Raw genomic sequence first — 13,763 nt, 5'->3', positions numbered from 1 at the left:
GGCCACCAAGAGTCAGTGAGCAAGCTGGAAGTCACTGTCTATACTCAAAAGTGAAATTCTATCATTTTTGCATATTTGTTAAAGCACACATTTAAGAGGAGATAATTTAAAAAGGGCTTAGAAGGCTGGGGATGTGGCTCAAGCAGTAGCGCGCTTGCCTGGCATTCGTGCGGCCTGTGTTCGATCCTCAGCACCACATACAAAGATGTTGTGTCCGCCGAAAACTAAAACATAAATATTAAAAAAATTCTCTCTCGGGCTGGGGATGTGGCTCAAGCGGTAGCGCGCTCGCCTGGCATGCGTGTGGCCCGGGTTCGATCCTCAGCACCACATACAGACAAAGATGTTGTGTCCGCCAAATACTAAAAAATAAATATTAAAATTCTCTCTCTCTCTCCCTCTCTCTCACTCTTTCTTTAAAACAAAAAATTTCTCTCTCTTTCAAAAAAATAAAAATAAAAAGGGCATAGATACCACGAAGCAAGAGATTATAGAGTCATGTTGGAAGCCCACTACATCTAAGATGGATGAAAGGTTTTTGTTGTTGGTGTGTGTGTGTGTTGTTTTGCCTTATTCTTCATGCAGTTTCTGCATTCAAATTTCCTTTACCAACCTCCATAGACAAATGTTTGTTTACACACACACACACACACACACACACACACACACACACATTTTTTCTTGCTTATGTATGTATCCTTTAAAAATAAATGCTTATACAGTAAGCATTGTTTTTAAATTAACAAAATGGTATTGAGGTTTAGGCATTGTTCTTTTTTTTTTTTTTTTTAACCCAACCCAACCCTATATTTTGATGATCTATCTATGTTACTATGTATAACTGTTGTTGCTTCCATCTGCTCTCTGATAATCCATAGTCGGTAGCCACAACATTTCCCTAGCAGGAAATCTATCTAGGCGGGCTCCAACTCCTTGATTTCTCAAACAGTTTGTTATTAACAGTCTTTAGGGATCTGTGTGAATCTTTCTCTGGAATATTTACAAGAGTGAAATTGCTGGTTTTAAGGTTTATTAAATATATAAGTCTTCATCCAGGAGTAAAGAATGTATATTTGTAGACCATAAGAAATTTGGTCTTCTGTATCAGATTTAAACTTTATTGTATCACTTGATCTTAACCATAGGTGGGGTGGGTAGGGGAGTGGTAGTCAAGAAGCATAGTTTAGGGCTAGTGATGTTGCTTAGTGGTAAAACGCCGGTGCTCTGAGTTCAATCCCCAATACTACAAAAAATAAAAATAAAAAATGAAAAATAAAAATAAGCATCAGCATAGTTTTAGAAAACACCTCTAAATAAACATACAATGGAATATTACTCAGCCATAAAGAAGAATGAAATCATGGCATTTGGCAGTGAATGGATGGAACTGGAGACTATCATGCTATGTGAAATAAGCCAGTTCCAAAAATCTAAAGGCCGAATTTTCTCTCTGATATGTAGATGCTGATTTACAATAGGCAGAGAATGGGGAGGAGTGGAAGTTCATTGAATTGGAGGGAGAGGGGAGGAAGAGAAGGGGATAGGAATGGGAAAGACAGTAGAATAAATCAGACATAACTTTCTTATGTTTATATATGAATACACTACCATTGTAACTCCACATTGTGTACAACTACAAGGATGAAAAGTTATACTCCATATATGTATATGATATATCAAAATACATTCTACTGTCATGCCTAACTAAAAAAAAAAAAAAAAGAACAAATAAAAGAAGAAAGTGCCTCTGGCTAGAATAAATTAAGCTGGGTAGAATAGTCCCCACTTAGAAGTTATCTTCTTTAATCTATAAGATACATCTATTTGGATATCCTACTGATGTACAAAAGGAGTAAAAAATAATTTTGTTTCTTTTGTAGTTCTCTCCTCTAAGCTCTCTTCTGATCTTTCATGATCTTTTTTTCACCTTTTTAGTTTCCCAGGCTTGAAACTTCATTCATTTTAAACAACTTATGCACACAGTAAGTTCCTAAATGTCTCAGATTTGCTTTTTTTATTTTGATAGCTTCAATCATAATTCAAACTGTTGTCCTCTAAAAAGCACATAGATCCTTCTAACCTTGAACTTCTCTTTCCTGTGTAGTCAAAACATTAACAAAGCCAACTTTTATAAGTGCCTACTCTAATGCTTTATAGTATCTATGTCCATATATCTATATTCTAAGTGCAAAGATTAATCTAATATGTAGAAAGTTTTCAGAAGGATGCATTTAGCCTTTATTAAAGATTGACTCTTTGCAAAGTAGAAGTAGTTACTATCCCTTTTTTTTTCTTTTTTTCTTTTTTTTTTTTATTTATCAGTTTTTTTGTGCTGGTGATTGAACCCAGGGGTACTTCATCACTGAGCTATCTCCCCAGCCCCTTTCCCCTGCGTTTTTTGTTTTTGGTACCAGGGATGGGCACTTAACCACTGAGCCACATCCCCAGTTTTTTTGTTTTATTTTGGGACAGGATCTCTCTACGTTGCTTAGGACCTCACTAAGTTGCTGAGGCTGTGTGATCAAATTCAGATTTGGAATTTGGAATTACAGGTGTGCACCACTGTGCCCAGCTTCCTTTTCTATTACTGTTTTTAAATTTGAGACAGGGTCTTACCAAGTTGCTTAAATCTCACTAAATTGCTGAGTGCAGCCTTGAACTTGTGATCCTCCTGCCTCAGTCTCCAGAGTAGCTAGGATTACAGGCATGTGTCACCATGCCTAGCTATTATCCTTGATTTGAAAACTGAGGCTTAGAAAAAAAAGTAAAGGTCTAGACCAAGGTGGCAGAATTATAATTCTAACCAAAAAAAAAAAAAAAAGTTTTTCTAACTTCAAAACTCATAGACTTTCTGTAACTTGATACTGCCTCCAAAACTGGATGTAACATTCAACATTGGTTCTGCAGATGTTTGTTTATTTATTTATTTGATACTGGGTATTGAATCCAGGAGCACTTTACCACCAAGCTACATCCTGATCCTTTTTATTTATTTATTTTTTGAGACAGGGTCTTGCTAAGTTGTGGAAGTTCTCACTAAGTTGCTGAGACTGGCATTAAACTTGCAATCTCTACATCTCCAGATGTTTAATAAGATCATGTGTCATGCACTGAGGATATAGTCTCACACCTTTCATGTGTATATCCTGCTTTCAAAGAATTTAGTTTACTCCTGTACTTCGGACCCAATGGCCTAGTCCTGGCGGCGTGGTTAAGAACAAAAAAGATGCACCTGGACTTTCCCCAGAGCCTTCTACATTTCTAAGCGTTGGTGGAATTTGAGGTTCTCTGGCTGCGAGCAGGGCTTGTTTGATGAAAGTAGAAATCAACCCTACCTTCCTCAGTGGACAATTTGTTACCTACTTTAAGTGTCTCCCACTAAAGGCATCCATCTTTCCTTGAGCCACAGAAACCTGTGCCCAAGCTTGTCTGACATCTGCCTTGTCAAGTGTTCATGATGCTGGGCCCTGAAGGAGGTGAAGGTTTTGTGGTCAAATTCCGTGGCCTGCCCTGGTCCTGCTCAATTGAGGACATGCAGAAATTTCTCTCCGACTGCACGTTTCACGATGGAGTTGCAGGTGTCCATTTCATTTACTAGAGAAGGCAGGCAGAGTGGTGAGGCTTTTGTTGAACTTGAATCAGAAGATGATGTAAAAATGGCCCTGAAAAAAGACAGGGAAAGCATGGGACACCGGTACATCAAGGTGTTCAAGTCACACAGAACGCAGATGGATTGGGTGTTGAAGCACAGTGGTCCAAACAGAGCCTACACTGCCAGTGACCGCGGCTTCGGGGACTCCCGTTTGGATGCACAAAGGAAGAAATCGTTAAGTTCTTCTCAGGGTTGGAAATTGTGCCAAACGGGATCACATTGCCTGTGGACCCCTGCCGCAGTCTGGCTGGGCACAAAATAACCAAGCTGCCACACAGCCTTGTAGGTTCAAACAACACCCTTTATTCCCAAACTCTCACTGGCACTCTACACACACTTCCTGGGAACACACTGCCTCCACCGGGCTCCGTGCACCAATTCTCCCGGAACCCCGGGAGAACTCAATGGGAAGGAGCACCTGGCAGCAGGATCCGCCCTAATCCCGGAGCCACCCTATTCCCCCCGCCCCCCCCCCCATCTGTCCTAATCCCAGGGCAGGGTCACCTTTCAACCATTCCCTCTAGCAAAATGCCTGGCGTCATTCATTCCGACTAAACTGTGGCTCTCAACAGACCCCGAGGGCAAGATTACAGGGGAGGCCTTTGTGCAGTTTGCCTCACAGGAATTAGCTGAAAAGGCTCTAGGGAAGCACAAGGAGAGAATAGGGCATAGGTATATTGAAGTGTTTAAGAGCAGTCAGGAGGAAGTTAGGTCATATTCTGATCCGCCTCTGAAGTTCATATCTGTGCAGCTGCAGGGGGCCCTGTGACTGGCCAGGCACAGCCCGGAGGTACATTGGCATCATGAAGCAGGCGGGCCTGGAGAGGATGAGGTCTGGTGCCTACAGTGCAGGCCATGGGGGCTATGAGGAGTATAGCGGTCTGAGTGATGGCTACCTGTTTGGGAGAGACCTCAGTTACTGTCTCTCAGGAATGTATGACTATATGGAGATGGTGAATTCACAGTGCAGAGCACCACTGGCCACTGTGTCCAGATGAGGGGGCGGCCCTACAAAGCAACAGAGAAGGACATTTACAACTTCTCTCCACTCAACCCTGTGAGAGTCCATATTGAGATTGGCCCTGATGGTAGAATGACAGGCGAAGCAGATGTTGAGTTTGCCACTCATGAAGAAGCTGTGGCAGCTATGTCAAAAGACGGGCCCAACATGCAGCACAGATACATAGAACTCTTCCTGAATTCAACAACAGGGGCCAGCAATGGGGCTTATAGCAGCCAGGTGATGCAGAGCATGGGTGAGTCAGCTGTCCAGGCAACTTATAGTGGCCTGGAGAGCCAGTCAGTGAGTGGCTGTTATGGGGCCGGCTATAGCGGTCAGAACAGCATGGGTGGATATGACTAGTTTTGTAGTAACATTTGAGTTATTTCAACCAAATTTTCACAGGCAGCCAACAAGCAGTGAAAAGCAGTTTATAACTAGAGAAAGCTGTGGGACCCATTTAGCACCATGAGTTTGTGAAATCTGGATTAAAAAATTACCTCTTCAGTGTTTTCTCATGCAAACTTTTCTTCTGGCATGTGATATTGAGTAAACTAAAAACTATTTTCTTCCGCTTTCCTTGATTAACATTTTGGTAGTATACTTCAGAGTGATGTTAAATGAGTTAAAGTAGTTTTAAGTATGTTAAAATGTGGATCTTTTACACAACACCACAGTGAACACATTGGGAAGTTTACTTTTTTGGAGAACTCAAAGGTGCTAGATCCCTAATTCAAAGAGAAACATTTCTCATGTTTGTTCTATTTTTTTCTTCTTCTTCTTTTTTTTTTTTTTTAAAGAGAGAGAGATAGAGAGAGAGAGAATTTTAATATTTATTTTTAGTTTTTTGCAGACACAGCATCTTTGTATGTGGTGCTGAGGATGGAACCCGGGCCGCACGCATGGCAGGCAAGCACGCTACCTCTTGAGCCACATCCCCAGCCCCTATTTTTTTTTCTTCTTCATTTAAAATTTTTAGGTTAAGATTAAGCTTTTTAAAGTTAGTTTTGAGAACTGAGACACAATACTAATACTGTAGGAATTGGTGAGGCCTTGACTTAAAGCTTTCTTTGTATTGTGATTTCCTTTGGATGTATTTTGTTCAGAGCCACAGCCCAGTCGGGATGGCGCCTGAAGGAATGGTTGAGAGGTGACACCAGGGAGCCATTAAGATGATGATAATTAAGTTAAGCTGTGGATAATTGCTGTGACTGGATGATGCTGGATTGAAACAGGCTGTGTATTCAGTTGTATATGGACCCTGCAATAGGGCGGCTCCTGCTGCCTCACTCGCTACTTTTGAGTTCTCCAGGAGCCCCACTGAGGGGCTCTCATGGAGTGGAGTGCCGATGAGAGTTTGGGCAATAAAGTAGTTCCTGTTTGAACCTACAAGTGCCTCGTGGCAGCTGGGTTATTTGTGCCCAGCCAGACTGCAACAGTATTTTGCTAAGTGAAACTTGTTAAATTTTTTGATAACTAAATTTTTTTTCTTAAAATAAAGACTTTTTCACAATGAAAAAAAAAGAATTTAGTTTAGGCTGGGCATGGTGGCACATGCCTGTAATCCTAGTGACTCTGGGAGGCTAATACAGGATGATTGCAAATTCTAGGCCAGCCTGGGCAACTTAGTGAGTCCCTTTCTCAAAATTAAGTAAAAAGCTTTTTAAATAAAAAGCTCAGAGGTAGAGTGTCTCTGGGTTCAATCCCCAGTATTGAGAAAAAAAAAATCATGAACTCAGTTTAGTAGAGATAAGACATATAGAGTAACTATAGACAAATGCTTTGAGGTGAAAGTCCCTGTGAAGTTCCAGGGGACTTTGGAAAAGGAGACATTTATTTTGAACAGAGGAATTGGGAAGTAGACAACTGAGAGAATGTCCGTCTCAACTGGGCTGTGGCACATAGGTAGAGTGTAGGGTTTGGATGTCAGAACTAATGTTTTTTTAAAGAATAAAAATGTATGAGCAAATGTATAAGAATGAAAAAGTACCATACGTGTAAGCTTCTTGAATAAACTCCAGAAACTATAATTTTAAAAACTCTTTGTGGTATTTATTTTTAAGAGACATGTATAATGAAATTTTTTTTTTCTTTTTTATAGCTTACAATTGAGCATGAGTCTTCTTATGATTAGTGAGAATGTAAAACTGGCTCGTGAATATGCATTGCTGGGAAACTACGACTCTGCAATGGTTTATTATCAGGGAGTTCTTGACCAAATGAACAAGTATCTATACTCAGTCAAAGACACATACCTTCAGCAGAAATGGCAACAGGTGAGGATCATGACTGTTGTATGTTTTAATGACTGTGTACATAGAAGGGAAAAATCAGATCTAATCATCAGTGCTATATAAAGTTACATATTAAGTATATATGGTTTATGTAGAGCACTTGCCTAGCACATGCAATGCCCTGGGTTTGATCCCCAGCACTGTAGGAGTGTATGGTTTATATATAATATTTTTATGTAATATTACTTGAAAATTTTTATTATATTAGTAATAATCCTCTTTTACTTTCAAATTATTATGAGCTCTAATTATTCTGATTGTTGTAATATAATACACTTTAGTTTAGAAGTTTTAGAAAGTAATTGTTTTGATTTTTAAAAAGTAATTTTTTAGATTATATTTTTACTTAAATTAGAGTTGACTTTATTAAGCTATTGTTGAAACTGCAGTTGATGCTTGAATCTCCTTTAGGTACCATATTCCCTATAGAACTTTTATAAAGCAGATCATATTTATATCTCATTTGAGGAACTTTTTTTTTTTTTTTAAAGAGAGAGTGAGAGACAGTGAGAGAGAGGGGGGGGGAGAGAGAATTTTAATATTTATTTTTTAGTATTTGGCGGACACAACATCTTTGTTTGTATGTGGTGCTGAGGATCGAACCCGGGCTGCATGCATGCCAGAGGAGCGCGCTGCCGCTTGAGCCACATCCCCAGCCCTTGAGGAACTTTTTTAAAAAATTTATTTTAGTTATTGATGTACCTTTATTTTATTTATTTATATGCGGTGCTAAGAATCAAACCCATTGCCTCACACATGCTAGGTAAGTGCTCTACCATTGAGCTACAACCCCAGGCAACCATTTGAGGAACTTTAACTACTAAGCACCAACAGAAATTTATAGAACTTATAAGTTCAGTTGAGGATGATATTTGTAGCAAGGTTCACCTGTCACAAAAGGAGTAATGCTTCAAAAACTAGTGGTCTTTTTGAGCTGATTTTCTCGGTGGAATATTATTCTCTAACTTCTTTTTAAATATTATGCCATATTTGTCTTTGATTTCTTAGGGAAAGTATTCTATCCTTTGAACTTCTTCCTCATCCTGCTGTTCCATATCCTTTACATTACTTACCAAAAGGGGAAAATGTTTTTATTTCATAAATAGTCTTCAGTTTGTGCAGGTGGTGCACACCTATAATCCTAGCAACTTGAGAGACTGAGGCGAGAGGATTGCAAATTCAAGGCCAACCTCAGCAATATAGCGAGATCCTAATAAGCTTAATAAGACCCTGTCTCAAAAAAAAAAAAAATGGCTGGGGATGTGGCTCAGTGGTTTAGCACCCCTGGGTTCAATCGCTGATAACAACAACAACAAAAAAAAGAATCTTAAGTTTGTTACTGAAAGACTCTTTAGGCTTTTTGTTGTTAGGCCAGAGACATATTCTTGAAAAGCTAAGATTCGTGTAAAGACACTTACAGTTAAATCATTGAAGTTTTTTTGTTTGTTTGTTTGTTTGGTTTGGTTTGGTTTGGGGTTTGGGGATTGAACCCAAGGGTGCTTTATCTAACCTTCATTTCAGTACCTATACCGCCCCCAACAAATATATAGTGGTTTTTTTTGTTTTTTTTTTTTTCATTTTAAAATTGACCAACTAAACCATTTAAGATGTATAGTTCAATAATAATTAATACATTAATAATGTGCAGTCATTACCATTTATAGCTTTTAAACTGAGTCAAGACTGCCTTTTAAAAATACCTTTGTTTGGGGGCTGGGCTTATAGCTAGCTCAGTGGTAGAGCGCTTGCCTAACATGTGTGAGGCATTAGGTTGGATCCTCAGCACCACATAAAATTAAATAAAGATTCTGTGTCTATATGCAACTAAAAAAAAATACTTTGGTTGTATGTAAATTGAGACACTGTTTTTGATTGCATATTGATATGAATTTTAATAATTAAAAATTATTACTTTCTAATTCATATTGAATCCATTGTAGAGCTATGGAATTAGTGGATTTTGTTCATGATTTTAAAAGCTAATTAAATGGTATAAAAACTATCAAAGGACAACTTGCAAGTGTTTTATTTTTGTCAAATGTCAAAATTAGTTAACTTCAATTTGTTACATTTTAAAATTGTAATTTTTTCAATTGGAATAAGAACTGTAAATTAGTAACAGTTTACCCAGGATATATAATACATTTTATCAGAATTAATTTTGCCATTGAAAACAGAATTAAGGAACCACTATTAAAATTTTGACAGAATATGTGAGTGTGCTTTATTAGATGTCTGATCAAAATGGAGATTTCTATTATCTCTAATAAATGGCCCTTTTTAATCTTGGCAATAATTTATTAGTTACAGAAATTTAAAACACATGTTATTCTTTGAAACTAGGTTTGGCAGGAAATAAATGTGGAAGCTAAGCATGTGAAGGATATCATGAAAACACTAGAGAGCTTTAAACTAGACAGCACTCCCTTGAAAGCTGCACAGCATGAGCTTCCGGCTTCTGAGGGAGAAGTTTGGTCCTTGCCTGTACCTGTCGAAAGAAGGTAAGTGGAGACCTTTTAGGAAACCAGTTAGTTGGGTGTGGTGGTACATACCTATAATCTCCGCATATCAAGAAGCTAAGGCACAATAGTAACAAAAACAGCATGGTACTGGTACCAAAACAGGCGGGTGGACCAATGGTACAGAATAGAGGACACAGTAACCAATCCACAAAACTACAACTATCTTATATTTGATAAAGGGGCTAAAAGCATGCAATGGAGGAAGGATAGCATCTTCAACAAATGGTGCTGGGAAAACTGGAAATCCATTTGCATCAAAATGAAACTGAATCCCTTTCTCTCGCCATGCACAAAAGTTAACTCAAAATGGATCAAGGAGCTTGATATTAAATCAGAGACACGGTGTCTGATAGAAGGAAGAAAAAGTTGGCTATGATCTACATACTGTGGGGTCGGGCTCCAAATTCCTCAATAGGACACCCATTGCACAAGAGTTAACAACTAGAATCAACAAATGGGACTTACTCAAACTAAAAAGTTTTTTCTCAGCAAAAGAAACAATAAGAGAGGTAAACAGGGAGCCTACATCCTGGGAACAAATCTTTACTCCTCACACTTCAGATAGAGCCCTAATATCCAGAGTATATAAAGAACTCAAAAAATTAGATAATAAGATAACAAATAACCCAATCAACAAATGGGCCAAGGACCTGAACAGACACTTCTCAGAGGAGGACATACAATCAATCAATAAGTACATGAAAAAATGCTCACCATCCCTAGCAGTCAGAGAAATGCAAATCAAAACCACCCTAAGATACCATCTCACTCCAGTAAGATTGGCAGCCATTATGAAGTCAAACAACAACAAGTGCTGGTGAGGATGTGGGGATAAGGGTACACCTGTACATTGCTGGTGGGACTGCAAATTGGTGCAGCCAATTTGGAAAGCAGTATGGAGATTTCTTGGAAAGCTGGGAATGGAACCACCATTTGACCCAGCTATTCCCCTTCTCGGTCTGTTCCCTAAACACCTAAAAAGAGCATGCTACAGGGACACTGCTACATCGATGTTCATAGCAGCACAATTCACGATAGCAAGATTGTGGAACCAACCTAGATGCCCTTCAATAGATGAATGGATAAAAAAAAATGTGGCATTTATACACAATGGAGTATTACTCTGCATTAAAAAATGACAAAATCATAGAATTTGGAGGGAAATGGATGGCATTAGAGCAGATTATGCTAAGTGAAGCTAGCCAAGCCTTTAAAAACAAATGCCAAATGACTGCTTTGATATAAGGGGAGTAACCAAGGACAGGGTAGGGACAAAGAGCTTGAGAAGAAGATTAACATTAAACAGGGATGAGAGGTGGGAGGGAAAGGGAGTGAGAAGGGTAATTGCATGGAAATAGAAGGTGATCCTCAGGGTTTTACAAAATTACATATAAGAGGAAATGAGGGGTAAGAGAAGAATAATACAAGTGGGAGAAAGGATTTATAGTAGAGGGGGTAGAGAGAGAAATGGGGAGGGGAGGGGAGGGGGGATAGTAGAGAATTTGATAGACAGCAGAATACATCAGACACTAGAATGGCAATATGTAAATCAATGGAAGTGTAACTGATGTGATACAGCAATCTGTATACGGGGTAAAAATGGGAGTTCATAACCCACTTGAATCAAATTGTGCAATATGATATATTAAGAACTATGTAATGTTTTGAACGACCAACAATAAAAAAAAAGATTTGAAGAAAAAAAAAAGTAAAAAAAAAAAAAGCTAAGGCAAGAAACAAGTTATCAAGACCCCGTCTCAAAACAAAAATTATTATTTATTTGTTTTTCAGTTGTAGTTGGGCAACAGTTGTAGTTGGTATATTTTTATTCCATTCATTCAGTTTTATGTGGTGCTGAGGATTGAACCCAGGGTCCCACATGTGGTAGACGAGCACTCTGCCGCTGAGCCAAAACCCCTGCACCTCAAAACAAAAAATTTTAAAAGGGCTAGCTATGTAACTCGGTAATCAAGCACCCTTGAATTCAATTCTTAATACTGCAAAAAAAGGAAAGAAACCAGTTAGTCAAAAAAGCTGAGAGTATTTGTCATATCTAAAAGGAAGACTGGTGGCTGACAGACAGAATGTCCCTCATTCTGAAATGTCCTTTTATAATTATTGAATTATGTACCTTGTGACTCTATGACCTATTTCAAGAATTAACATTTTGGTGGAAATAAGTCAAAAATATGCGTTCGTGGTCAGGAAAGGTAGCACATGCCTGTAATCCCAGCAGATAGGGTGAGGCATAGTGATCACAAGTTCAAAGCAGACTCAGCAGCTTAGTAAGGGCCTAAGCAATTTAGTGGAGCCCTGTCTCAAAATAAAAAGTAAAAAGGACCAGGAATGTGGCTCCATGGTTAAGGGCCTCTGGGTTCAATCCCTGGTACCAAAACAAAAAAACACAAAAAGTCTTTGTGAATGAGCTGAACTTTAGTGGAGACAGTGTTATCTTAAGGAAGGAAAATAGGGCTGGAAGAAATATCTGAGCTCTGTTTCTGTCTTTGCTACCATCTCTGGCTTTGGAAAAATGATAGAACTTTTCCAACCCTCAGGTTTTTCTTAGGTGAGGGAGCAGGTTATATAACAGTGTTTTTCAAACAAGCTCTTTGACTACTGCTATTCAGTTGTACGGCTAAAATTGAAAAATGGCTTTTTTTTCCTTCTTCTTTAGCTGTATATTGGGGATTGAATTCAGGGGCACTTTACCACTAAACTACATCTCCAGCCCTTTCTATTTTATTTTGAGACAGGGTCTCCCTGAGTTGCCCAGGCCATCCTTGAACTTGGGATCCTCTTGCCTCAGCCTCACAAGTCATTGGGATTATAAGCATGTGTAGCATGTACCACCGTGCTTGGCAAAATGTGACTTTTTTAATTCATGGAGGAAGAATAAAAGATAAATGGGCTCAGTGCTTTCACTTTCCTTTACTTCTGGTATTTTCCCCCCAGTTTCCTATCAAGTGCCTGCAAATGAACGATTAATGAAATTGATAGTTACTGAAATGTTCTCAATAGCCAGTCATGCTTAGTTTCACTGCCTGTTTTTTTGTTTGTTTGTTTGTTTGTTTTTGTTTTGTTTGAGTGATTAGGTCTGGAAAAAGTATAGATTATTTCCCTGAACTTTTTTTTAACCTTTATTTTACTTATTTATTTTTATGTGGTGCTGAGGATTGAACCCAGTGCCTCACACATGCTAGGCAAGTGCTCTACAATGTGCAGGTAAATGTCAGTTCTATTTCACATACACAATAAATTTCCTAATTTGTATTGTGGATTTAAATGTATGAGTGTGTGATGGCTTTCTGGAAGGAAAACTGTGATTCCCAATATACAGTTGGATTGCACCCTAACCAACTGGCTTGAGAACATTGCATTTAGGGCATGGCTTAGATGGTTTTCAGTTTGAACACTCTGTCATTGTAACTTTTAAGTTTTGATTGTATTTTGTAATAATAGGTGCTGGATATTGAGTAACCACAATATTCTTGAGTACTGTGTTAGGCTGCTTCTTGTGTTATTTATTTCTCACAATTAACCTTCCAAATGAGTCATATATTCCCTATAATTCAGGAGAAAACTGAGCTACAGCAAGGTTAGGTAACTTTTCCCCAATATCATAAAGCTAATAACTGGTGAATCTAGCATTAGAGCCCAGATATATTACATTTTATAATAATGGTTTCACAGCTGGCACTCTACCATAATAGCCCTTCTCAAACTAGCATACATGATAGTCTCTGGAGGGCAGTTATTAAAAATGTGGATTTGGGGGGCATCATTGACAGTCTGATATGTAATAGCAGGTGAGACCCAGGAAAGTGTAGGTGATTCTTTTTTTTTTTTTTTTTTTTTTTTTTTTTAATAAGCACTCTACTGACTAAGCTATATTCTTAGCCCTGATCTGTAATCTTTTTTAAAAAAATATTTTATTTACATTTTAGTTTTCGGCAGACACAACATCTTTGTATGTGGTGCTGAGGATCGAACCCGGGCCGCACCCTTGCCAGGGGAGCTCGCTACTGCTTGAGCCACAACCCCAGCCTCAGTGTAGGTGATTCTGATACAGCAGGTCCATGGGTCACACTTTGAGAATTTCCATACCAAAATATGCCTGTACTTAAGTTCAATTAATGGATATTTATTCTAGCTATTTAAGTTTCTGTTAAAAGTATTAATACTGTTATTGACTCCTTATATCTTTTGAATATGTACTATCTTTTCCCTTGCTCATAAGCAATTTCATTTAAATTATATTTTCTGTTACCTTTTATAATTTTTAAAAAGTACAGTGG

At 38.4% G+C, this 13,763-nt stretch overlaps 1 protein-coding gene and 1 pseudogene across 9 annotated transcripts in view; both read left to right on the top strand.

Moving 5' to 3' along the window:
* KATNA1 (katanin catalytic subunit A1) overlaps window positions 1-13,763 on the top strand; it is a 42,614-nt gene that overhangs the window by 5,820 nt on the left and 23,031 nt on the right. For 4 of the 8 annotated variants that reach the window (XM_081294799.1, XM_081294804.1, XM_081294800.1 and 1 more), the window contains 4 exons: window positions 1,936-1,982; window positions 6,754-6,928; window positions 9,290-9,447; window positions 12,640-12,690. In XM_081294799.1, coding sequence (XP_081150925.1) covers window positions 6,767-6,928; window positions 9,290-9,447; window positions 12,640-12,690 — 371 coding nt within the window. In that variant the 5' untranslated portion in view covers window positions 1,936-1,982; window positions 6,754-6,766. The remainder of the gene's footprint in view (window positions 1-1,935; window positions 1,983-6,753; window positions 6,929-9,289; window positions 9,448-12,639; window positions 12,691-13,763) is intronic. The other 4 variants (XM_081294797.1, XM_081294801.1, XM_081294802.1 and 1 more) reach the window with 2 other exon arrangements.
* Window positions 2,321-5,208, top strand: LOC308650054 (heterogeneous nuclear ribonucleoprotein F-like; annotated as a pseudogene). Its single transcript has 2 exons — window positions 2,321-3,893; window positions 4,225-5,208. The product of its transcript is annotated as a heterogeneous nuclear ribonucleoprotein F-like (transcript).

The sequence above is a fragment of the Spermophilus citellus genome (assembly GCF_964194105.1).
Source record: "Spermophilus citellus genome assembly, chromosome: 5".
Classification (NCBI taxonomy): domain Eukaryota; kingdom Metazoa; phylum Chordata; class Mammalia; order Rodentia; family Sciuridae; genus Spermophilus; species Spermophilus citellus.
The sequence above is the reverse complement of the archived record's forward strand: the minus strand, read 5'-3'. Positions and strand labels throughout refer to the sequence as shown.